The 24,759-nt window shown below is 57.1% G+C and overlaps 1 protein-coding gene and 2 long non-coding RNA genes across 17 annotated transcripts in view; 2 read left to right on the top strand and 1 right to left on the bottom strand.

Annotated features, from left to right (window-relative positions):
• The window catches only part of SRCIN1 (SRC kinase signaling inhibitor 1), a 168,849-nt gene that overhangs the window by 41,234 nt on the left and 102,856 nt on the right, over nt 1–24,759 (bottom strand). For 9 of the 15 annotated variants that reach the window (XM_039516615.1, XM_039516614.1, XM_039516600.1 and 6 more), the window contains one exon: nt 23,379–23,402. The exons of the other annotated variants lie outside the window; for them this stretch is intronic. In XM_039516615.1, coding sequence (XP_039372549.1) covers nt 23,379–23,402 — 24 coding nt within the window. The remainder of the gene's footprint in view (nt 1–23,378; nt 23,403–24,759) is intronic. 15 annotated transcript variants of the gene reach the window in all.
• On the top strand, nt 529–5,821 carry LOC120392113. The gene is made up of 3 exons (XR_005591599.1): nt 529–633; nt 1,569–1,786; nt 5,690–5,821. It is a non-coding gene; the product is annotated as an uncharacterized LOC120392113 (long non-coding RNA).
• Nucleotides 19,589–20,715, top strand: LOC120392112. Its single transcript, XR_005591598.1, has 2 exons — nt 19,589–19,730; nt 20,237–20,715. It is a non-coding gene; the product is annotated as an uncharacterized LOC120392112 (long non-coding RNA).

Genomic DNA, 24,759 nt, shown 5'->3' on the forward strand with positions numbered 1-24,759 from the left:
CCAAGTGGGGAAAATACGTCTCTGGCGCTCTATCTGCATGACAATACAGGCCTGGTTAGCAGAGTGACTGCTGTTGCCATGCTAGCATCCGCGTTGCTAAGGGTTTTAGTGTGGGAGCCGCTCAGGGTGTCTGGCGAGCTCGACATGCTTTCAAAATCAGTCCAGATAGTTCGGTGGGGAGGCAGCAGTTGATTGAGGGGTGGGGTGGGGGGGTTCACAAGCAGGGCATGGTACATCCAGCTGTTCCGGGGGAGGTGATTTCCCACAGCTGCCCAGGGTTCAATTGACCTGGAGTAATTAACCCCATCCAAAGAGGCTAATTACAGCATCTTTTAAAAAAACGCGGTAGCTTGAAAATTAATTGATTTCTGGGCCAGAAGGGGCTATTTTGATCATCTAGTCTGACCTCCTGCCTAGCACAGGCCACGGGATTTCACGTAGCCCGATCGAGGACCCGATGACATCAGGCTGGGGCGATGACATCACAGCTAGACAACGAAACACAACACTCCCAACCTCTCTCGGGACAGGCCACCTCTACGGCTGCATTTACTCCACGTGTACCTTACCCGCACCGCCAGGCGACTGATGCTAGATCGACGATGCTACCAGGAACGGGCCCTTGCAGGGAAGGTACTGAGATGGGCCTCGGGCAGCCCAGCTGCGGCTCCTTGCTCTGACACTGCAGTGGCGAAGCCCTTTGCCAGCGAGAATGAACACAGCCTCGCAGAACCCTTGTGCAGGGTTATTACTGTCACTTGGGCGGCGGGAGGGGACAACAAGGTGCAAAGACGAAGTGACTTGCCCTGGGTCACGCAAGGAGCCTGTGGCAGAGCCAGGCTTGAGCCCCGATCTCCTGGATCCCAGCCTGGTACCTTAACCACAGCCCAGTGGCGGAGCCAGGTTTTGCAGCCGGCGGGGTGATGGGTCACTGGTGGGGCCTCCCGATTCAGTGGGTGCACCCCGCCTCCTCCTCACCCCGCCAAGGGGGCCTCAGCCATGGCGGTAGCACCCTCCACCTCGGTCCGCAGCCCGAATCCCAGCCCAGTGTGAAGGGGAGGAGGGTGGGCCTGGCTGCGCAGGGTGAGTTGGTGTGAGCTCACTATCCAGCCCCGTAAGAAATGTGCCACACACACCCCTAAAGATCACTGGGGGAGGGGGGCAGTCACACCCCCTGGACCCGTATTAGCCCCACCTCTCACCCATCCTTCCTGTCTGGCAGCCGCGTTAGCTTTCCACCCCCAACGAGGCCCTTTGCTTAGCTCAGTCTGGACAGGGGCCGGGGTGTTATCCATTCGCTCCCTGCACTGCAGGACCTCTGGATCCGCGATCATTCTGCGCCCACAGCACCTCCCCGCGGGCAGGGCCAGCAGCCGGCTGGGCTGCACCACCTGGGGCGGGCGCAAGAGGACCCTGCTGGGAGCTCTCCTTTCCAACAGGGCCGACGGGGGGAGCCGGTACAAATAACCGGGGCCCAGCGATCCGGAAGGGGGCCTGGGGCCCAGCTTCCCTGGCCCTGTTTAGTCGGTCTGCCCTTGCTGGGGGGCCCGAAAAAAAATTTTCACCAGGGCCCGAAGCTGCTCTTGGCGGCCCTGCTTTCCAAGAGGCAGACACACCCTGGTGACCCCCACTCAAGAGTGAGAGCAGGAGCCGAGCCGCCTGCGGGAACCAGCCGGGCAGCCGTGGGATCACGTCGATGCCACACCAGGGATATACAGAGGGGAGGCCGGCAGCCAGTCTCCAGGGAGGGCAGCTGCTGCCACCCCACCCAAGTTGAAAAAGGAAGGTGAGTTTTGACTTTACAGATCATAGAAGATCAGGGTTGGAAGGGACCTCAGGAGTCATCTAGTCCAACCCCCTGCTCAAAGCAGGATGAATCCCCAGACAGATTTTTGCCCCAATCCCTAAATGGCCCCCTCAAGGATTGAACTCATAACCCTGGGTTTAGCAGGCCAATGCTCAAACCACTGAGCTCTCCCTCCCCCCTGATAGTGCTGCAGTTAGCGCTGCAGCTCCGTCCTTGACCTCCCATTCACTCAGCGGGAACAGGCTGTTTATTACTCTGCCTTGCTAATGACTTACCCTGCCAGGCGATAATCTATTAAAGGGCAGCCCCCCACGCGCCCCGGCTCCCACCCCTGCCGCCAGCTGATGCAAAGATTCCGAAGCAGCCCCTGACAGCCACAGCGACCCCGTGATCTCCCCCGCCCCCAGGTACAACCCTGTGGTATCTTCTTGGGTCACAGGCCCTAGCTGCCTTCACAAGCGCGGAGCCCATCCAGGCCCTCAGCGTGATTCTGCCCCTGCTGGAGTCAATGGCTCTTATACAGGCGGCTGGGCGCAGGACTTGGGGGCTTGCTGTGACCTGATCCCGAGGCAGCTGCAGTCATCGTGTGGATGGGGCCTAAAACAGACGCTGTCAGGGTCTGCTGTTGCCTACCCGCCCCCTTCCCCAATTTGTCAGAGACCTTGGCCCCTGTGGAGATGAGCTGTCTGCTCCCAGATGCCACCGCCCCTCGCGCCCGCTCCTCAGGGTGGTTTGGCACCACGGTTAAGCTGCCAGCTAAAAAGATGGAGCCACGTTATCACTGGGGCCCTGATCGTGCCTCCAGTGAAATTAACAGCAAAGCTCCCAGCTACATGGCTGGGGGCCGGATCCGGCCCTGACCGGGTCATAACCAAGACTTGTCAGAACCGGCTTTGGACTCTCCGGGAGAGCGCATGGCAGCAGCGCAGAGCTGTCACAGGGGAGCAGCTCACTCTGTAAACAGTCGACTTCCGCCAGTGTACTACCCTGCAGAGCAGCGGGGCAGATGGGTGCCAGCCACTCGGGGCACCCTCGGGGAACTGTGCTGATCCCCCTGCTCATGGCACCCGGCCCCTTGCCCTCAGCAGGACAGTGCTGACTCGCTGGGGGCAGGAAGGGGAAAAAGTCACAGCACCCCCCAGAGAACGGGGCCATTCCAGGCACTGATCTACCTCGGGGGATCAGGCTTCGGCTATCGTGCAGGGGGGCGATACATACCGGGAGCAGAAGCTTCCTCGTTGGAAACACGATACGCTGCAGTAGAGGGAGTGTGGCCTAGTGGATCGAACACTGGACGGGGACTCAGGAGCCTGGGGCTTTATTCCCATCTCTGCCGGGCGACCTTAGGTAAATCACTGCACCGTCCGGTGCCTCAGTTTCCTCACCTGCAAAGTGCTTTGAGATCTATTGCCGGTGAGCCCAAAAGGGGCCATTATGCCCATTTGGTCTGATGCAGGCAGAGGCCCTCCCTGGGCGAGTCCTGCTTCAAGCCCCTGCCTGACGAAGAGCGCCACGTAAAAGCGTGACACGATTATGACAGTGCTTCTATATCACGTGTGATCCAGAGCGGTGAGACAGGAAAGGGTCGCCTGTCAAGCGCTGAACATGGGGTAATGATCATCACCCCCTTCTATTTATCAAGTGCCTTTCCTCCCAAAGGCAAGGGAAAAGCTTATCTACCTGCCTAGCACATTTCAAAGCCGCCTCCGGCCGTGCTACCAGAGCAGCGTGGTTATTCATCCTTACGTGCATGCACTCACATAGGAGCACACACGGCCAGTCACTTTGCCGGCTGGCCACGGCGGCTCCTGCACCCTAGGCTGTGATTCAGGGTGCGGAGTGAACTGCGGGGGGGGGGGGAATGTCGGCTGAGAGAATTCAATTCCCTGTGCGGAAATCAGGGCACGAGGTACACCAAAAAGTGCTGTGGGAGTCTGGGATGAAATTCACCCCCATGCACAAGGCTTGGGCATCAGTTATCTCCCACTTCAGATCTGAAGAGTTAAGTGGGATTTAAGTGGCCTCATGCTGGGGGGCAGGTTTTCAGGGGCTCAGCACCCCCAGCCAGGGCCAGATTTATAAAGCAACTGAAATCAATAGGAGTCAGGAACCTAAACACCTGTGAACATCCCGGCCTCCCTGCAGCTCCCCCATGACATTTTCAGCAGCCGACGGGCTGAGTCCTTCGGAGAGTCCAGACTCACTTGCGGGTGCTGATCCTGTCTGCGAGCCAGCCCGTGACAGCAAGCGGTCCAGTACCCCTCGGCTTTCTGTCCCAGGGACCTGCGGGGGCTGACCCGTGCATTCCACCCAGGGCTAATAGGTCCCACTGCGTCCCCCCGGCCAAGGGGTGGTGGGTGCGGCTCTGCGTTTGCGCTGAGGGCGCGTTATGCCCCAGCGATGATGTGCTATGAGTGACACACTCCGGGGATGGCAGGGGCCGCGGCGGAGATTTTAATTCAAGAGCCCTGTACGGAAAGCAAAGGAGGCAGCGTCTTGCCTTTCATTTGCTGCACAGCCCAGGGCCAGGGCTGGCCAGGCTTCGAGCTGCCTGCCAAACTGTGATCTCATGGGAATGGGAATAGCCGTCCGATTAACCCCTTGCAAAGCGGGGCGCTGGCACTGCCTGGCACCCCACCGCCACGACAGAGGCGGCACGTCTGTCTGCATTTGAGAAGCATCTCGCTAAAGAGCGGACAAGGAAGGGCAGGGCACGGAATTGCCTCTAAGCAAAACCATGGCCTGTTTGGTCCAGCCCACCAGTCAGCTGCTGTTGGGAGGGTCTGACGCCGGAGGGCTGCGCTGCCGGGCAGGGGATCTCTGGCGGAGGCACCAAGCTCAGGGAGATTATTGCCTGTGACAGCGGAGAAAACACACATGCTGGCTCCTCAGTCCTCCCCCAGCAAGGAGTCAGGACTGACCCGGGGCTGCAGGGCGGGTGCGGGAAGGAGAGAGAGGAAGGAAGTGCCAGGGCAGCTGGGAAGGGACACAAGAGCAGCAGGGAGGAAAGAGATCCTGAAGCCAGGAAGGCAGCAAGGGCAGCGGGGTGAATCCACCCCGGTGAGCTGAGGGTGGGAACCCGGAGAAGAGAGGCCCAGGCAGGGCACGAAAGGGGAGCTGTGGCCAGCCAGGGCTGACCCCTGCTGTGCTGTCTGGGAGAGGCGACTGGGGAGCCAGCCCAGCGCCTTCCCCCCGGCAGTCTGACCCCCTCAAAAGGGAGGAATGGCCATTTCCCAGCCTGCTCCTCCTTGGCCAGCAGATCTCCCAGCTGCTCCAGCCAGGCCGGATTTCCCTGGAGTGATGGCCCCAGAGGGAGAGGGACAGATGGACTGAGACGTGCAGGGCCGAGGAGCGGCCCGGTGTGCCTGGCCCTGGTGTCGCCCGCGTGTCCCCGGCTTGGATTTTCCCCTGGGGGTGGCAGGGAGTCGGTCACTGTGCAAAGACCCGCCAGGCGCTGGGTGGACAGATGGACAGGAGTCCCGCCCCACAGCCTGCAGCTGCTGGGAGAGTCTGCAGGTGGGGCCCGGGGACCTTGCTTTGCTGTTCATTGGAGGAGCAGGAGTGGGACACTCACACAACTGCCCTGGCACTTGGAGCTGTCAGCTGCCGCGGCAGATGCAGCACAGTTGAAGGGCGACTCCCGGGCCCCCTCGCTGCCATCTCTGACCCCACGCTGGGCACCAGAAGCTGCAAGGCCAAGATAATGGATGGGGAGAAAATGTAACTCGCTCCTCTACCGTCACCCCTGGCCCAGAGCTCTAGTCCCTCGCTTTCCAATCTCCAGGCTGTCGGAGAAGGGGGAACAAGGGATCTGAGAGCTGCCCATCACCCAAGGATCTCAAAGCACTCTGTAATTAAACAGGTGTTCTCCCCATTTTACAGAAAGGGAAACTGAGGCATATGGCGAGCTGAAGTAACCCTGTCTCCCAGAGTGAGCAGAACCAGCTACTTCAGAGGAAGGGGTAAGAACCCCACAGTGCGCAGAGGTGGGATAATCTGCCCCTTACACAGGCCCCCTTCTGATCCCTAACAGAGATTGTCTCAAGCCCCGAAGCATGAGCTTTAATATCTTCTTTCTGCATTAACTATCGTAACTCTGCTGATGCCGGTTATCCACACCCTCTTGGAACCTTGCTACATTCTTGGCCTCAACTGGATCATGTGGCAGTGAGTTCCGCAGTCTAACCACACAGGGGAATTTTCTTGGAAGTTGGCATTAGAGGGCAGACATCAGGAAACAGGGGTGCCCCATGCTATTCCTTGTAATACAAGGGTGTGTGGTCTGTACAGAGAATGCACAAGCTCTATCTGGTTACATACACACTATCTGAACGCACTCACTACACCCCTGCGAGGAACAGAGATATTATCACCTTCATCTTCCAGGTGGGGAACTGAGGCTCAGAGAGACTAAATGACTCACCCAAGGCTGCACAGGAAGTCTGTGTCAGAGTAGGGCCTTGCTCCTGGGTCTTCAGAGTTCCCAGGGGTCACTCTAACCACTGGACCCACCTTCCTCTCCAGGTTCAGCTCACTTACTGGGGGTAGCAGAGCAGCAGGTGGAAATTTACCAGGATAAAATAATTATTCTAGAAATAGCTAGTTTGGGAAATTTCCAAGGGTAGAGACGTCCTTGGCTGTTCCTCTCCCAGGGAAACTAGTTACCAAGGGCCTGTGTAATACACCGGCAATGCTCTCCCCCACACACCTGGCCTTTGGAGGGTGGCGAGAGAGACAGAATTCTCCCACCGCTGGTCTCCTGCAGCCTGCTGGCTTCTCCCCACTGTTTAAGCCTCTTATGCAAAGGGGGGAGGGGGTCACTTGTGTCTTTTTTTCTTCTTCCCAAAGTTAAAAAAAGATACAATTAAGCAATTCGCTTAGCTTCCAAAACCTCCAACAATTCTCTACTGTCTGCTAAGAAACAACTTCATTCTCTCTGCCTGGCTAGATAAGGCTGCCTCTCTCCTCCTTCGTCCCCCACCCCCCTTTTCCTCCCTCCCCAGCCCTACTCCCCTCTGCCAGGGCTGATATGGCCCTTGCCAGCTTTGCTGTGTTAAACAGGCCGTGCTGGAGGAACACAGACAGGCCCCCACACGGGCGGAGGAGACTTGTGGGGGAGGCTGTAAGTTCGGGTGCATCTGGAGGGGATAAACGGGGGTCGGTGGGGCGTGGGATTGTCCCGCCAGCTCAAGTGATGGGTGGGGAGCATAGAGGGACACAGAGCATCAGGCTCGTTAGCCACACTGCTTCAGTATTGTCTCCTCGCCCACCTCTGGCGCCCCAGCAGCAGCCCAGATCCAGGGCGCTGGGAAGCCCACCTGGCCCCAACCCAGCCAAGCCAAAGTCCAGGCCCCGCAGAGCTTGACGCCCCCGTGAGTCAGAGAAACAGGGGATGTGGGCGACAGGCGCAGGGCGGCGCGGAGGCATCGGCACTTAGATGGCTGCAGAAGGGTTGGGAGGGGAGCTGCTCTGAGCATGAGGGGCAGCATCGGGCTAGGGACCGGGTCGGGGGCAGCAGTGAGGAGGTTTAGAGGCTGATGCGGGAGAGAGGGAGGGGCTGGAGCAGGGGATGGGGAAGGACAGGTTAGCAGAGCTAGGCGGCTCTGAGCTCCCAGCCCGAGTGCCATGCCAGGGTCCTACCCTCACTGCACGCGCACATTGACCCTTCCCCCAAGGCTTAGCCTGCCCGGCCAGCCCACCCCCAGCGCTGCACCCACTGCAATCCCGGCCCCCAGGGGATCTGCGAAGGCCCCACCGCTGGCTGCCAGCTCCCATTAGCTCCTGCTGGCAGTTAATATATTCTAGCCAGTCTCGCTCCAGCCTGGTCCTGCAGGGCAAATGGGAGAGGCATGTGCCCTGGGGGCAGATGCCCACCCTGCAGAGCAATGCGGGACTGCCCTTCGGCACACCCGCAGGGTAGGGACATTCCCTGCTCCTCCCCTCCGCCCCCCCACCCAGGCTGTCCCAATTCAGACTCAGTTGGCAATGGCTGGGCCTGCCAAACAAGGACTCAGCCAGGGCTCGGGAGCAGCTGGCCCAAGCCCGTACTGCACAGCGGGCACCTCTCCGAGTGGCCACCTTGTCCTCCACAACCTGAGCTTTCATTTACCCCCGAACGTCAGTCGCTAGCTGGCTAGCGGGCTAGCTCAGCCACGGAGCCTGCCAAGAGCCTGGGCCAAGAGCTCGGGGAGGGGCTGACACCCTGTTCGGCCCAGCGAGGGGTTAACCGGGCTGCCCCACGATCCCATCATCAACGCGGTCGGGCAGGAGACAGACGGGCACAGGGCAGCTGGCTGGGATGGTGCTATTCTGGGGCCAGGCATGCGTGGTCTCTGGGAGGTCCCACTGCTTCGCCGTTTCCGTGCACTTCCCCACTGCAGGCAGCAAGGCCAATGATCCGAACAGCCAGAGAGACGGAGCAAAAAGCTCAGCACAGGTGCAACAGTGACACCTGCACTTAGGGTGACCAGACAAGTGTGAAAAATCGGGACGGGGGTGGGGGGTACTAGGAGCCTCTATAAGAAAAAGACCCCAAAATCGGGACTGTCCCTATAAACTCAGGACATCTGGTGACCCTGTCTGCACTGCAGCCCTCGCCTCCGCTGAGCCTGTCCTAATCCCTGGCTCTCCCAGGGCAGATGCTAAGGACAGTTTTGGGGGCACCCAGCTGCTATAGCTGGTTCTCCAGTACAGCCTGCGCTTTTGCTGGACATTGGGGGGGATCCCCCCAGATTCCCTGCCCCCCCACACGTATTGCATCCACTTGTATTTCAGAGCTGTTGAGAATTAAATTAGCAATGAAAGGAAAACTAAGCAGGGCACAAACCCCTCCCTTTACACCTCCCCCCCTGTACGTTGGTTCCCAGTCTCAGCTCCCGCCGTTCCCCAGCCCAGCCAGTCACCGCAGAATCGCTGGGATCCCAGCCCCTAGCAGCAGCCCCCACCTGGTTAGCCCCAAGTCCCCCACCCCAAAGCAGTGAGGGGCAACACAGACCTGACTCTGCATCCGGAACAGACGAGCCCCCAAAGACCCCACTGGCATCAGGCAAAGCCCCCGAGCCGGATCCGGTGGCTGGGCCCAGGCCAAGCAGCGGGAGATGGGAGCAGCTGCTGCGGGGGGCTGGGGCTCGCAGCACTGGAGCCGCCCGTCCCCAAACTCCCCTTTTCATGCTCCATTCGGTCACAGTTTGCAGAGATAATGGCCTGAAATGTGTTCGAACAGCTGGGCTGGCAATAAATCGCCCCTGCGTGGAGGGACGGAGCCCTTTAAAGAGTCCTGCCGGCCACTCTGCTCCACCAGCCGCTGCCCAGCGAACACATCTAGCTCTGGGACTATTTGTGTCTCCACTGCCGGGGTCCCGATGGAGGCAGCAGCCCACGAAAATGGGCTCTGCTTCATCCATGCTTTGCAGGCCCAGCCAGGCCCCGTGGCACAACCAGTTATTTCCCGAGTAGATAAAAACACTTTCCAGCTCCTGGTCAGACACTGAGCTGGATTAACTCCCCATAATCCCCTTCCCGTCAGCAAAGCCAGCATCTGACTATGCCCCCCACCCGTCTGGTGAGGCTCTGAGCGTCCTCAGCCCGGCAAGGAGACCCAGGAGCTCAGCATCCCTGGAGGATTGGGCCCTTCTAGAGACGACGAGAACAGACCTGTCTCCAGCTGTGCTCCTCTCTCCAGGGCCTCAGAGAAAAGATCTGGCTGGCAGCTCAGTAGGTGGCTAAACCTCAAGGGATGGGCCTGTGGCCTAGCACCCCGAAGCCACTGATCCCGGCACATTACCCAGGGAGGGGGCTCGGGTGGTCCAGTGACTAAGGCACTGGAGTGTGACGCAGGAGACCTGCCTTCTGCTCTGAGCTCTGCCACTTCCCTGGGCCAGTTTGTGCTGCTGGTGCCTCTGAGGGCAAGCTCGGGGGGGGGTCTGTACAGCACCTTGCACAACAGAGCCCTGATCTCGGTTGGGACCAGGTGCCACTGGACCACGAACAATATTTACATCCTGGTCTCATGCTCAGCACGTCAGACGCAGGAGTTAAAACGGAGCAGGAGCAGACACTGTCCCAAATCCATCTTTGCTCTCTTCCTGCCAGGTCACCTGCCCCACTTCGATCGGGTAATCAAACGCCCCTGGCTCCCCCTCCTTTGGTCCTCGTTCGCTATTGAAATCCCTTGCTCTGTTCTCCCAGCGGCCTGGCCCACGGGAGTTTCCCTCTCTTGCATCCCGAAGCAGGTCAGGCAGCATTCTGCTCGGGCCATGAGGTGCCCAAGGAGCAAAATGATCCTATTAACCACAGGAAAGGAGCCGGAGCGGGAGGGGAAGGATGGCCTGATGGCCAGGGCACCCGCCAGGCTCTCAGGAGGTTCTGGGTTTAGTTCTCTGCTCTGCCCCCGACTTGGTGGGTAAACTTGGGCTAGTGACTAAAGCTTGGACTACACTTAAAAGTTTAGACTGATGTAGCTACATCCCCCTGAGGGGTGAACAAACCACCCCCCGACCGGCACATCGGGTGACCAGACAGCAAGTGTGAAAAATCGGGATGGAGTCGGGGGGTAATAGGAGCCTATATAAGAAAAAGACCCAAACATCAGGTCTGTCCCTATAAAATCAGGACATCTGGTCACCGGCACGGCTAAGCTGACCTAACCCCCAGTGTAGACGCGGCTCGGTCGATGGACAAATGCTACTGCTGCTCAGGGAAGTGGAGTTCCTACAGCAAAGGAAAAACCCCTTCTGCTGCTGCACGCTGCAGCTACGCTGCAGGGTTATTGCCAGAGTCCCCGTAGCATAGGCCAGCCCGTAGCCTCTCTGTGCCTCAGCTCCCCACCTGTCCAGTGGGGACACACCCTAGCCCTGCCCCCCAGGGCGGTTGTGAGGGCAAATAATAGATCAACGATTGTGAGGGGCTCCATATAATTGCTGTAGCTAGACAGGCACGTTCCAGCCATCTGAGCACAGTTCCGAACCCAGCTCCGACACGGGGTGTCATTCCCACTGGTAACACAAGGATGGTAACACTGCACCAACCCCCCCATGGCTGCCGGGAACGTCACGGGGAGCACTTGAATCCTCCTGCACTAAAAGCACAGACCCTCGACCTGCTTGAGCTGGAGGAGACTCTCCAGTAGCAGTTTGGAGACTATGACACACAGCTGTGCAGTTCTGACACCATTCTGCAGAGGGCGGCGGTGGCACTTACGCTCCAGCTGGTTTCGGGCATGCACAGGGGAGCTGGCAGGATTAGTCGGTCAATATTTGCAAACCATTTTAAGGAGGGAAAGAGCTGAAGGTTAATATCCATGCGCCCACGGCCAGGTCTTTTATTTCCGCCCAGCCTGGATATTTTTCCTTGTTAAGTGGCATTTTAAGCAGGATTTCAGAGCACAAAGGGGATGGAAAAAACAGCTGCTGGGCACCCTACCCCTCGACACCTGGAAAAGCCATTACACTGCCCCCCCAGCTGTGACTCCCCTGCTGCTCCTGCCCGGATTGCCCCAGCCAAAGCAGGCCAGAGGCTATTCAGTTTCATCCATTTGAAAGAGCTATTGACCTGGTGTGAAATCTCACCCTCAGAGACATCCTCTCCCGCGTGGTGGGTGTCGGGGATGGTTTGCTTTGAAGGCTGGGCCACTCAGAATGCGGAGAATGCAAAGGGATGGGACTGACGGAGCTGGAAGATCTCGGCACAGCTGGGACGCGGCCTGAACAAACCTGGTTATTTATCGCGCAGGGAGATTGGGGAGCCCTGGAGGCTGATGCTGGGCTCAGCAGCCTTCCAGCTCTAGGCTGGCAGCTTGAGCCCAGCTAGGGAGCCCAGCCAGTGAAGAAAGTTGTCAGTAGAGGTGGTTCAAAAAAGCAGGAGGAAATCCACCCTTTTAATTGAAATTAAAATGTCAAGCAGCCCCTAAAGCTGGTTGCAAATAAAGGGGAGGGGGAAGGACTCACAAATATCTTGCCCCAAATGTTTCCTCTCTTGCATGTTTTTTCTCTCCCTCCTCATCGAAATGTCACAGGAAACCTCCCGCCCAGTCCAAGGTGCTGCTGTCTGTCTGGGTACCTGTGTGAAATGACTTAGGGGTCCAGGTCGTGGCAGAGCAGTATCCGTATCCCAGACACGGCCACTAAGGGCTTGGTTTTCACCCTCCCTAGCATTTCCCATTTGCTATGAAGCCGCCAATGCTGCTCACCTCCGATGGGCTCATGATCCCCGCCTCCATCCCCCACTCTCTCCCCTGCAGCCTCTCAGGCTTGGGGGGTCACCCCCCGCCAAACAGCTGCAAAGCCACCTCATGGACCTTCTTCAACTCCCTCCTCAAAACTCTCCTTTGCTGCGACACCTCCCCAAACACTGGCCCCCGGCAGGGCTGCTGGGGTGGAGAGAGCACTGCCTGCCACGCTGACCAGTGTTGTCTCACTGTTTCCTTGAACTCCCCTGACTGTCCGTATCCATCTGTTGTCTCTTGTCTCGTGCTTAGATTGTTGGGTTTCTGGAGCAGGAGCTGGCTTTTTATTGTGTGTTTATACAGCGCCTAGCACCATGAGGTCCGGGTCCATGACTGAGCACCTAGGTGCTACCGTAATACATCTAATAGCAATATCAATGTACAGCACCTAGCACCATGAGGTCCGGGTCAATGACAGCATCTAGGTGCTACCATAATACATCTAATAGCAATAAAAATGTGCTATTACAATATAGTCACAGACCTGCAATAAAACTAATACCTTATTCCCATTCTACAGATGGAAAACCGAGGCCTAGATTCCCCAAGGTGACCAATGAGGGTTAGGTGCCTAAACATCTTTAAGGATCTGGGCCTAAGCAACCTGTCAAGATCTCACAGAGTTGATAGCACAGCACGGACTTAAAGGAGGGTCAGCCAAGTCCGACCTAAGCCCTACAATGCGCACACACACTCCCATGATAAGCCTGGCCCGGGGAGCTGCCCCTCACCACCAGGCACTGGTGCCGGGGGCCCCGCTGCGAAGGAACAGCAGAACAGCAGCGGGCACATCGAGGCCAGAGCCTCACACACGATACGGGGTTCGTTCACTTCTGACAAACACCATTTTGTTCTCCATTATTGACGCGCTTCGATAGCGCACCAGCGCAGTCAGGTGTTTTGGGAGAGGAGCGGTAACGGGAGATCTCACAACTGGGCTGGCTCTGCTCTGCTAGTAGGTCTTTTCCCAGGAAGTAGTGTGTGTATGTGTGTGGGGCGGAGGTGGGGGGTGGCATATGTCTCAGCTTCAGCCACGGGATTTAGGAGCACAAGTCTCACTGACTCACCCTGGAACATGTGCTCCTAAATCCTGTTGGTGCATTTAAAAAGCTCCTGTGAGCATTAGGGAAGCGAGAGGCAGACAGTATATAGCAAAGGCCCAGCAGGTATTAGGAGGACAAAGGGACAATCCCAGCCCACAGCCCTGATTTACCTGGCTTGCAGCACAGAGTGACGGATACTGGGACCCAGGACGCCTTTTGCACACAGTCCACTCACACCCGTCATGGCTCTGGGGCTCTCCATGTCCCCCAGACTCTTTGCTAGAAGGCTCCCTATGAAACAAGACAGCTACCTCCTGCCCCAGTGTCCTATCACAGTCCAGTGCTCTGGGATAGAGATGGGGCCAGACACCAACGGTGCTCGTGGGAAAGGCCTCCAAGCCTTCAGCAGAGAAAGGCGGGTGGGGAGGTGGAAATCAGGAAACCGTTTCCAATTTTTGCAGCTATGGGGAGCTGTTTTGTAACAGTGCCGTGCAGCAGCACAGTCTAACATAGCAATACTGAGCAGGGAGGCAGTGCAGTGCTGCAGAGCACTGTCTCACTGCAGCACAGTGCAGTGCGCCAGTGCAGTGTAGCAAGCACTGCAGGTGTGGCCGTGCAATGGAATGGGGCAGTGCAGCGTAGCAGAGCACGGCAGCACTGCAGTACAGTGCAGTGTTGCAAGGCGATGGAGCAGAGAGCACTGTGGTGTGGCAGTGTAGTCATATACTATAGCATGGCAGTGTGGTGGTGCACTGCAATGTGGTGGTGTAGTGTAGCAGAGCACCATGGGTGTGGCAGTGCAGTAGTACTCTTTGGTGTGCCAGTGCACGAATACACTGAGGTGTGGCAGTGCAGCACAGTTGCACACCATGGTGTAGTGGTGCAGTGCGGCATGTCAGTGCAGTACACTGGGGCAGTACAGGGCAGTGTAGCAGTGCACCATGGAGCGGCAGAGCAGCACTGCAATGCAGTGTAGCTGTGCAGAGACACACTACAATGATGAGGATCTACCAAGCGTTCCCTTTATAATACTCAAAATCCCCTGCCTGCCGAGAACAGCCTTGTAGGGAAGATTTCAAGACACTAACTCCACCTCACGTCACTAGTTCTGTCTGTCGGTGGCTCCTAAGGGAATACAGTTCCCTGGCTTTCAGCCAGCTTTCAAAACCAAACTTCTCTCCCAGACAGCAGCACCTGCCCAGGACCAGGGTGGGGATGTCGCCCCGTATGCGCACCCCCTCCTTTGGGCTGGGATCTGCAGCTCAGGTTTTGTCCTGGAAATGCCCCCTCCAGAAGGGAAGCCAAGGACCAGAGGCTTAAGCACCAGATGTGCCATCTCATTACTCAGCTCCCTGCCTCCGCTCAAACACTGACGTCAGAACACATCTGGAGAGGGGACATCTGAGTTCTCGAGCCATTTACTGCAGGTGCAACCCTCCTCCCACATGTCCCAGAGCAGGAGAGTCGTTCCCCCGGGAGAGGCCGGCAATTGAGAAGTGAACCTGGTGGTCTAAACCGCTCTGCACCTTTATGCAGTGTGCTTTGTCCCAGCTACTCCCACACCAGAGGTGGCCGCATTTCAGTGGGAACATGCACAGTGTCATGAACGGCCACTGTGGCCCAGAACCTCAAAGGTATTTAGGCTCTTAACTTTGGAAGCTGGGAGCATAAATACCTTTGAAATCGGGGTTGGTACACACACACACACACACACCCCATAGTGTCTGGAATCGGAACCTCTCCATGGTGTGTCATGGACCCTATACTGCTAACAGAAATTCTTCTTTAGCTCAAGTGCTAGGTGGGGGCTGGGATTTGGAGCAGCAGGACCTGAGCTCTACCCCTATTGCCTGAGGGACCAGGCTCTGTAGTGCAGCAAAGTACCTATATAGCCACAGCTCAGTAACTGGTGACCCCTCGGGGAGCAGATGCTGTAGAAAACATTCAGGGAGGGGGTCAGCAATTTCACCATCACACCCAACCTCAGTTGCCACCCCCGCCAAATGTTCTCTTAGCCCCCGTGACAACAGCTGGTGCTTTTCGGTGCGGCGAGGCCTGGTTTGATCTCAGTGGACCATGCGCGACGGCTCCACTCCCACACTGCGTGATAAGTGAGAATGCCGAGCCCAGCTCGTTACTTCCTGCCCTGGATGGGACCGGGAAGCACACAAGAGGAATGGGGAAGAGAAATAATCAGGAGGCAGAGTTTCCCCCACAACGTCGCCAGATGGGCCCCAGGCTGCAGCACAGGGGAGACTAAAGAGCCCTGCAGTTCAGGGGTGCTCTGATCGGGGCCCATTCTAGTTTGGGGGCGCAGGCTGATCCCTAAGAGACATCCCCCCCCCATGGGTGGTTTCTAAAGCTCTCAGTTTGGCTTCAACATTCCCCCTTCTCACCCCTTCCAGATCACAGCCTCGCCCACCTCCTACCCCCCGGCTGGGTCTCGCTACCGAATTAAAAGTGCATTGCTCAGGATAACAATAATTCAGCCAACGTCTAATGCTCAACATTTTGTCAGGATTATCCTGATTAACCCGGAATTAATCCTGATCTCAATGTTAACTGGATTAATGCTAAAATCGGATTAGTGGGTAAACTGGACCCCTTGACTAACGCAAGGGGCCTCGGCTAACAGATGTGCGCAGGCTGCTCCTGGGAGCCAGATGTGAGAGGGAGCTGGGCAGGGACTCGCCAGCCTGGGAGGGGCCCCACCAGGTATTTATTAAAGAGGCTGAAACAAGGGTCCTGGTAGCATTGAAGTCCACTCTAATCACTGCCAGTGCACAGGCAAACTGCTCAGCTCTGCAGCAGAGGAGAGGGAGGGAAGGGAAGAGGAAAGGAAAGAGAGAAAATGAACCAGAGGGAAAGAGAAAGAACAAGAAAAACAGCAAGAGAGAAAATGAAATAAAGACAAACTCGAGAAAGAGAGAGAAAGAACGAGCGAGAGAGGAGAAAGCAGGAGAGATGCAAAGAACGAGAAGCTTGACCCCAGCCTTGGGATTCCCAGGCTCCCTGCTCCCACCGGAGCCCTCTCAGTAGGTAGCATGGGGGGCTGCTCGCTCCCCTCTGTGCACCAATCCCCTGCCGGAAGGTACCCGCAGCCCTGCGCTCCTCTGCCTACCCGCTGAATATTTAAAAGCCTTGATTCTCTGCAGCCTCATGAATAGCGACAGCAGTTGGTTTCCTGCCACCTTAGTGCGTATTGGTGACGGTCCCTTCACAGCCACGGGCTGGCGGCTCAGGGCTGGGCAGCAGCTCCGTCCCCACGGATCGCGACCTGCCTGCTCGGGGGGGAGTTGTTCTGCAGGCTGGTGAGGGCAACGAGATCAAATCCTGCAGCACTGCAGCCCCCAGGCCTCCCAGGCTGCCATCTTTGCACCTCCCTTCCCAGGGGAGGATGCTTTGGGATTCCCCTTCAAAAGCCCATCAGGGGCCTCTCTAGTCAGACAGCAGCAGAGGGGCCCCCACCACAAGACCGACATGGCCCCCCAAGCAGGCCCAGCCTCAGTCACCAGGCAACCGTTTGACAAACTCACTCGGGTTTGATGCCCATCTCCCCGTTCCGCAGCAGGAGCAGAGAGGGAGGTAACATCCTCACGCAGCCTCTCCAGCTAAAGGACTGGAAGGGGGAGCCACTGGTGCTTCCCCCCTCCCCCGATCGCAAGGCCATCCCCAAAGAGGGTTCTCAGGGCAGAGCGGTCTCTCCTGACTCTACCGCAGTCCAGATCTGGCAAGTGGGAAGCAGTGCCAAGCACAGGGAGAAGGAGGGAGATGAAGATGAGCTGGCCTGGCCCTGCCGTGGAGACGAGATGGGGACCCTCAGATCACAGTGATAATTGCTAAACCAACAGCTCCCCGCTCCTCCCAACTCACTCCCTCTCCTTGAATCCAGGGGCACACGTCCCCACTGGGAGCCCCCAGCCGCACTGCTGCTGCAGCAGCTTTTTATTGGGGTGCCTTCCCCTTCTCTCCTGACATCTCTCAGCTCACGCCCCATGAGCCCAGCAAGTGCCCTCAGCGGGGAATGAACAGGGAGTGGAGATGCCCCGGCCTGCACTCCTGACCCCTGGGGATGAGCCAGATGAGAGGGAACGGGGTCCCCCAGAGAGCGGAGCCTGGCTTGGTGACTCCTCCAGAGTGGTCAGGGAGATGGCCTCGTGGGGGACGTGCAGCAGAAAGGAGACACCCTGGCCCCCCATGGTGGGGTGGGGGGAAGTCACAGACCTGGATTCCCATTCACTGGGAGTAGATACCAACAGACACGGGCCCCTAACCTGCCCAGGAGCATGACAAGGTCTTGGCACTAGCGATGTGTGTGTTGGTGTGTGCGGAGATACCCCGAACCTGGGCTCCTATCCCACTGCACAACCTACCACCAGGGGGATCCCCAGCCCCACACCCCCATCCCTGGGGGAGGGAGGGGACAGAACTGTCGAGAATCACGGATTCTTCTGTGAAGATGATAGCTGCGAGAGAATCCCCCATCCCCAGGCTGCTCATCCCGCAAGGCTACGGCAGGCAGGGTGCCCCCCATGGCATAGCTTCCCGGCCCGGTGGGATTGCCCAGTGCACTTGGCAAGGCCGCTCACGTCTGCAGCCAGCACCAGGCGTGCTAGGAGACTGCGGCTCACTCTCAGGCTTCTAATCCATTACAGCCTCGGCTGCCGCTGCCTCCGCAGTCCTGTCGACATTTACCCTGGCAGGTTCCTACATCAGCTGGGTTAAGCTGAGGCCTCATTAAATCTCTCTGCTCTCCAGTGACGCTGCCTCCCTCGCACAGCTTCAGCCCCCGAAAACAGCAAATTGCTGCAGCCTACCGGGGATGCCTGGAAATCAGAGAAAAAGTGAGGACGGGGGCGGGCAGCCCCTGACTTGGGCTGGCGAGTACTTACAGATCCATCCCTGGGGCATGGCCGGGGGGGGTACTGAGGATCTGGCCCTCTCACTCATATAGATTGTCCCCTCTGGGCTTCCTCTGTTCTGGGGCTAGGTCGGGCCATGGGCAGGAGACCCATAGCACCAACCTTACTGCCCTATTTGGTGGGGATTCCTCCCCCACACACCCCAGGAAAGCCCCAAATTGCCATGAGCCCCTCCCCTTCAGACAGGCTGGCAAGCGCTGGGGGAAATTTCTCCTGCCCCCAAGCATCCCTGGGCAAGCCAGCAGATGGGGTGCGAGTCACACAGCTGCACCCAAACACCTTCACCTTCTTATAATAACCCCCCCCAAATATCCTGCAATAAAAGCCTGTCTCCCCAAAGGCCTGAGCAGCACAGCTGAGACAAAAGGCCGGCAGGAGGGCATGGGAATGAACATTTATTGTGTTCAGGAGCAGGAGGGGCAGGATTACAGGAGCTAAACCTGCTTGGTATTTGCCCGTCTCCAACGAGTAAATATCACCGCTGTCTCTAGGATCGGCTAGGCAAACGCCTCAAGTCCCCAGCGGAATGGGAAATGCTTCCAGGAGTCCCACCCCCCTACCCTCCATGAACAAATCTCTGCCCACACAGGACTTCCTAGCTGACGTTATGCTGCAGACTGGGGCAGTTTGGAATGTGGGACAGAACCCAGCTTGCTCCAGCAAGCACAGGGCCCTGCGATTTAAGCTAAGGGAGAATCTCCATTTGCTGTTAGCGGTATAGCGCTCATGACACAGGGCTGAGACAGTCCAGTTGCACTCAGCAGAGGGCAGCAATGCACACTGTCTCTCTCTCCTCCTCCTCCTCACTCCAACAGGGTGTTTCAGTAACTTTTATTCTGCTTCATCTGAAGTTTCCAAAAGTTCTGGGGCTCAACGGGCGTTTTCCTGGAAGGACTAAAGGGATCTGTGCTGCGCCCTTTCTCTGCTCGCTGTTCAGGCCACAAGTGACATGAGTTTTAGGAGGTCTCATCCCTCGCCTTAGTAGGAATTTGTCCACATCGCAAACACAATTTGACTTTAAGAGCAGTCTCTGCACAGGACAGTTGCAGGAGAAGGCTAAAGGGGCAGTATTGTCTGGGGAGAGCAGTGAACACTGGGTGCTGTGGATCAGGATTGATGGGCATTGGCAGAGCTGTGTATGAGATGCTCGGGACTGGAGGAGCAGCAGGGCAGGATGGAGGTTGCCTGCACAGAGGCTGCCTGCATCCTGCTTCGCTCTAAACCAAAAATTAGCCACCTCTGACTTTCACACCAGCCAAATTCTCCCACATTCTATGTGAAAGAGACACCCCGAGCCCCTAGCAGCCCAGGGCACGGATGCGGGGAGGGCAGGGGCTTCCCCAAGCGCATGCCCTGTCCTCCCAGGGTGGGATCTCTGCCCTGTCTGGAGATCCAGCCTCATTCACACTAGCCGTGTTCTCAATCCCGGGATGAGCTCTCCGCTCCTGCCGACGGCCTCATTGCCAGCTACGCCCCGGAGCGGGCAGGAGGACCTGCAGAGCCACTTGGGCTGAGAGATGAGAAAGTTCATCGAGAGGATCAAACTCTCCAAACTATTTGACGAGAGGAGCTAAGGGCCCTGGCAGACATCTCTGCTCACCCCATCCCCGTTGCCTGGGCTGTGGTTGCTAGGTAACCGAAAGGTCGCTGGTTGCCAGGCTGGCCGGATGAGGGACTCGGAAATATGCAGTGGGACAAGGAGACCAGAAGCTCTGTGACAACAGCCGTGGAGAGAGGTTGGATTGATGGGCAGCCTGACTGATGGGATGAGTCATACGTGTGATGAGCTGGGGCTGGCTCCACCCTCCACAGCCTGGCATTAGGATGGTGGGGGACAGGTCCCTGGCATAGACCCCATGCTGGGCAGGAGCAGGCATGTCAGCCACCTATACGGCCCCCCTCCCCACTGCATCCTCCTCCTCCAACAGGCTAGGGCCAGGGGGTCTATGGCCCGCCAGATCTCAGCTGGCTGGGCCCTGGTGAGCTCTACGTTTATGCAAGCTCAGGGGTGCAAGAGGTCTCTTGCAGGCCAGGGGGGAAAAGCAGGCAGCTTGAAAATCCCCAGGAACTGCAGGAGAAGCCCCTTGCATCTGCTCTTGGAGATCCTTTTCTAGGCAGACAGAGCAGCTCCCCCCAGCTGAGCCCCCATTGCTTGTGCCCCTCCGAGTAGTGTGGTCAGAGAGCTGGGGACCGTCCCTTGCATGGCAGAGTGTGATTTAACCCTTCATGCTCTTTCCCATAGGTGGTGTGGGTCACAGCCTCCCTTAGGAGATCCAGCCAGGGACACTGCTAGGCCATGCCACAAATCTCTCCTTCCCAGCCAGAACTGAGAGGAAACGTCACCCACCAGCCCCAAAGACCCAGGCTGTGTCCTCCAGAAAGAGGCACCTCCCATGGCACAGCCCCTGCCAGACTGTGCCACACCCATGCCAAGATGGCACACAGACTTCCCGGCAACGCCGCTGACCTTGGCAGGCTGCCGCAGCTTCGCTCAGCCAACACAGTTCATCGGGCAAGGTGGTGGGAGGAAAGATTCTGTGAAACGGGCCAACTTTGCCCTGCACAACAACAACGGGGTGAAGGCTGGCCCGGGCGCTGCCAGCAAGGAGTGGGGAAGCCGGGGTCCTCAGCCCTGCCAGGAGGGGCCTGTTGGGATGCTGGGTTTGTGGTTTAGGGGGGTGAGCATGCCCAGAGCAATACAATAAAGACTTTGCCCTCGGTTCAAGGATGCCAGAGTTCTTTACAGACCATCATGAGTTAACCCCTGCTGCAGAGCATGTATCATTAGCCTCATTTTACAGATGAGGAAGCAGCCACAGGGAGCTGGAGTGACTCACCCTAGGCCATCTGCTGAGTCTGGAACCGGCCCCAGATCTCAGAACTCCCCGTCCAGTGCCCGAGCAGCAACCTGCCCCTTCCTCTCCTGCGGAGGGTAAGAAGCAGGAGTCACTCCTCAGAGGGGAATAGGGACTATCACCATTTCTATTGCTCCGTGATTTGAGCAAACAACATTCCCGACCTTGAAATGGTCCCGCCTTCTGCTCTAAACAGCCTTAACCAAACTGGCCTTGAGCGACCAGCCGAGAGCTGGAACTCCAGGCTGCTTGGAGACCCAGAAGCTGTGGGTGAAGCCTGGAGGCAGAGCTGGTTTATGGGAGGTGGGATCTCCTGTCGCTGCCTGTTCCTCAGGCTTCCTACTGCGCCCTTAACGCCGGCATCATCTGTTACCTTGCCTGGAAGGTTAACAGAGGGGGCTGCGGCACCAGTGCACACGGTTTTCTGAGCTCTGGTGGGAAGAAGGGTCTGAATGACCTTGAAGAGTTTCCACCCCACATCACGTCCCCGCTGCTGCTCATGTTCCACCTGCCCCCCTGTTCCGCACCAGCCCGTAAGATCCCTGGGATGGGGGGAGCAGCGATTTCAAGAGAGGGAGAAAAGCCTGATCGGCCTCAGGCAGAGACCTAGAGCAACAGCACTGCCCATCCCTAGCTTAGCTCAGTCCGCCTGGCTCAGAGTCACACTGGCGGTACTGCCCCTGCACCGGTGCCGGGGCCCAGCTACAGGCAATACACCACCACCGAGGCCCTTCTCTTCCCCGGAGCTCTGGCGAGGCGCTGCCCATAAGGCCAGTCGAAGTGGGAACCTGTGCGGCTCCCCTGCTGCTCCCTTCAAGGTCACTGTATGAATCACCGTGAGGGGAGGTTTCTGAGAGCTCTGCAGCACCTTAGCACGGGATAAGGGGTGTGAATGTTACGTGGCAGGAGATGAGGAGCCGGTGGGGAGACGCAAGCAGGGAGCGGATAATATTCTAGTCAACTCAGGATCTAACCACCACCAGCCCGAGCGTTTACACAGCACCACGGGCAGCTTTACGTAGACAGCCCCAGCTGGGGAGCTCAAAGCACCATGCAGAAGGGAGGCAGGTGTTCTCCCTGCTTTACCAAGGTAGAAACGGAGGCATGGAGCGGAGACAAGCCACACCCAAGCAAGCTAGTTGATGCCCAGAGCCTTGCTTCAACCACTAGGCCAAGTTGCCTCTCCACGTTCCTAGTTATCTCCGCTAAGGGGACTCCAATCTCATGCTTCAGGGTACTGGCTGGGCAGCTAGAAGGGCCAGGAAGGAATTCGTCTCTCCCCTCCCATGTGCAGCACCACCCACCTGGTCAGGTGCATTATTATTATTATTGCCTTCCTCTGAAGTGTCAGGGACAGGGCACTGCAGGATCCTAGGCTGGTCTGTTCCAATATGCTACATTCGCCATCCCACAGCACCTAGAACTGGTCACATCGGGGCTTTGACACCCACCAGACGAGATCCTAAACCCTAACCCTTCCCAGCGGACTGACCAGCCTTGCCTATGCCCTGGTGTGGCAGCTCACAACCAGATGCTTCACACAACTCCTGGCACTCAAGGCCCCCATGGCACCACAGTCCAGCAGAGGAGCCAAAGAGACTCTTTTCCTGGCTGCGAACTTGACTGTACTTCGGGGCTGGTTTTATTATTTTCTTTCCAAGTCTGTTACAAACCAGGTGCTAGTTGCATAACATGGGTCCAACCCTGCCAGAGGCTGGGGCCCATCAACAGCTCATTCAAGGTATGTCTCTACTGCACCGTAAACCCAGGCTCAGACATGGGTTCGAGCTGCCTCACCCCCAGCCACACACAAATCATTTGGGGGTGGGAGAGGGGATTTAAAAAGGTCTCCCTTCCCCCACCCCGCGGGAACCCCAAACACAATATGCTTGTGCACAAGAAGCAACAAGTGAAGCCGATCGGTGCGGTGTAATAGTGCAATCCGAGTGCAGATCGGCGCTCAGCAGGCTGCACGTGGGGGTGGCGAGTGGTGAAAATGGTGACACGCAGATCAGAGGGGAGGGAGGGATTGTATTTGGAATCCTCTAGTCTGTGGATGGACTAGGAACAGGCTGAGGATCGGAATTATCCTCTGCCCATCTAGGACCTTGACCTAGCACCTGGGTGAGGAATTTGAACTGGATTCCTGAGCCTACTTGGAATGGCCTGAACCTCTGTCTCCACTCGCTGCTCTTTTCCCAGAGTCAAGGAGCCAGGATTCTGCCCTCTGCTACACAGGTGTAAACCCAGAGCAGACACCGATTGCGGTGCTTTGCCTGTGGATTTAAGGGGGTGTAACGGAGCCGCAGGTGACTCAGACACACCAGAGCCCATCCTGCAGAACCTGGCAATAGCAGCTGTATCCTTCTCACGAGCGTCACCGCTCCTGAATCACACCCCAGAACTAGCTGAACATGAGAGATCCCTGACTCCCACCCCCCACTTGCGCACACAGAGATGGAGAAAGGGTGAAAAAGCGCATGCATTTTAAACAGAAGCGTGAGGGAAAAAAAATTCAGAAATACTGACCTTAAAGCTCCAGTAGTTGGGTTGCTAACAAAACAAAAACAAAACAAAACAAAAAAACAAAACAAAACAAAAAAAATACCATTAAGATGCTGCTTGGAGAACAGTTGACTTTAAACTGGGAGATGAAGCTTGGTTTAGTTTCTGTTTAAAGTCCCCTCCCTCGTGTTTTGTTTAGCATCATGCTGCTATTGCCTCTTGGTGGGTGGAGGCGCGGTTGTTGGGGGACTAGGGGAACATGCAGCCAGGCGAGAGGGGACAAACATACACACGAGGGTTCGATGCAGGTTAGGAGTCAAACGGAAGAATGGAGGGGGCATTGTGATGCCAGGCCTGGATAGTAGGATGACCCACAACGTTCATGCCAGATATTGCTAAAGCAGGATTTCTCAAACAGGGGTCCCCGCTTGTGTAGGGAAAGCCCCTGGCGGGCCAGGCCGGTGTGTTTACCTGCCCCGTCTGCAGGTCCGGCCAATCACGGCTCCCACTAGCTGTGGATCGCTGCCCCGGGCAAATGGGAGCTGCACAAAGAGGTGCGGGCCGAGGGACTTACTGGCCGCTGTTTCCAGCGGCTCTCATTGGCCCAGAGCAGCGATCCGTGGCCACTGGGAGCCGCTACGGGGAAGGTAAACACACCGGCCCGCCAGGGGTTTTCCCTACACAAACAGGGACCCCTGTTTGAGAAACCCTGTTCTAAAGGCACCTGGCACTTCCCTCCTTGGCCAGCTTCCCTGCTGGGCGGGTCTCTCTCCAGGGAAGATTTCTTTTAAAGGGATTCCCTCTGGCCCCCATGCATCCTTCTGTCCCCAGCAACCCCTGCAGGGCTGATCCTGAGAGCAGGGACCAGAGCAGAAGTGGCTGGTTCTCCTTTAGAGCATTTGTAAGGCTAGGAGCATTGCTGGCATCTAGCCGACATGCTTTGGCGAACGACAGGCGCTGGCCTTCAATTATAGCACACAAGTTCCTGGATAGCCAAGCAAACCAGAGGCCATGGGATCCTTCTCTTAGCGTCCACTGGAACTGGACAGGTAATTTCCAGCACCAGTGTAGACATGTCCTTGAAGATAAGGCCCTAGTTGAATCGCAGGGTAAGCTTCAAATACTTGCGGCTGAGATGCGGACAAGACATGGAAAATCATGGAAAAGTAATAATGGACTGTTAATAGCAGTAAGTCAGAGAAGACTTATTCATATAAGAAAAATTTGCTGGAAGGATATAAACACACAAGTATGATTATGCCTCTGATTTTTTTTTTTTTGATAACCAGACATTTTGCTGCAACTATATTACAGTAGTTAAAAAAGTGACTGGTACAGTACAAAATTCAGAAGACTAAAAAAGCCTTAACTGCTGTAGAAATCAAGTTGGGTCCTTTTAGCCATT

Source organism: Mauremys reevesii, linkage group 27, assembly GCF_016161935.1.
Source record: "Mauremys reevesii isolate NIE-2019 linkage group 27, ASM1616193v1, whole genome shotgun sequence".
Classification (NCBI taxonomy): Eukaryota; Metazoa; Chordata; order Testudines; family Geoemydidae; genus Mauremys; species Mauremys reevesii.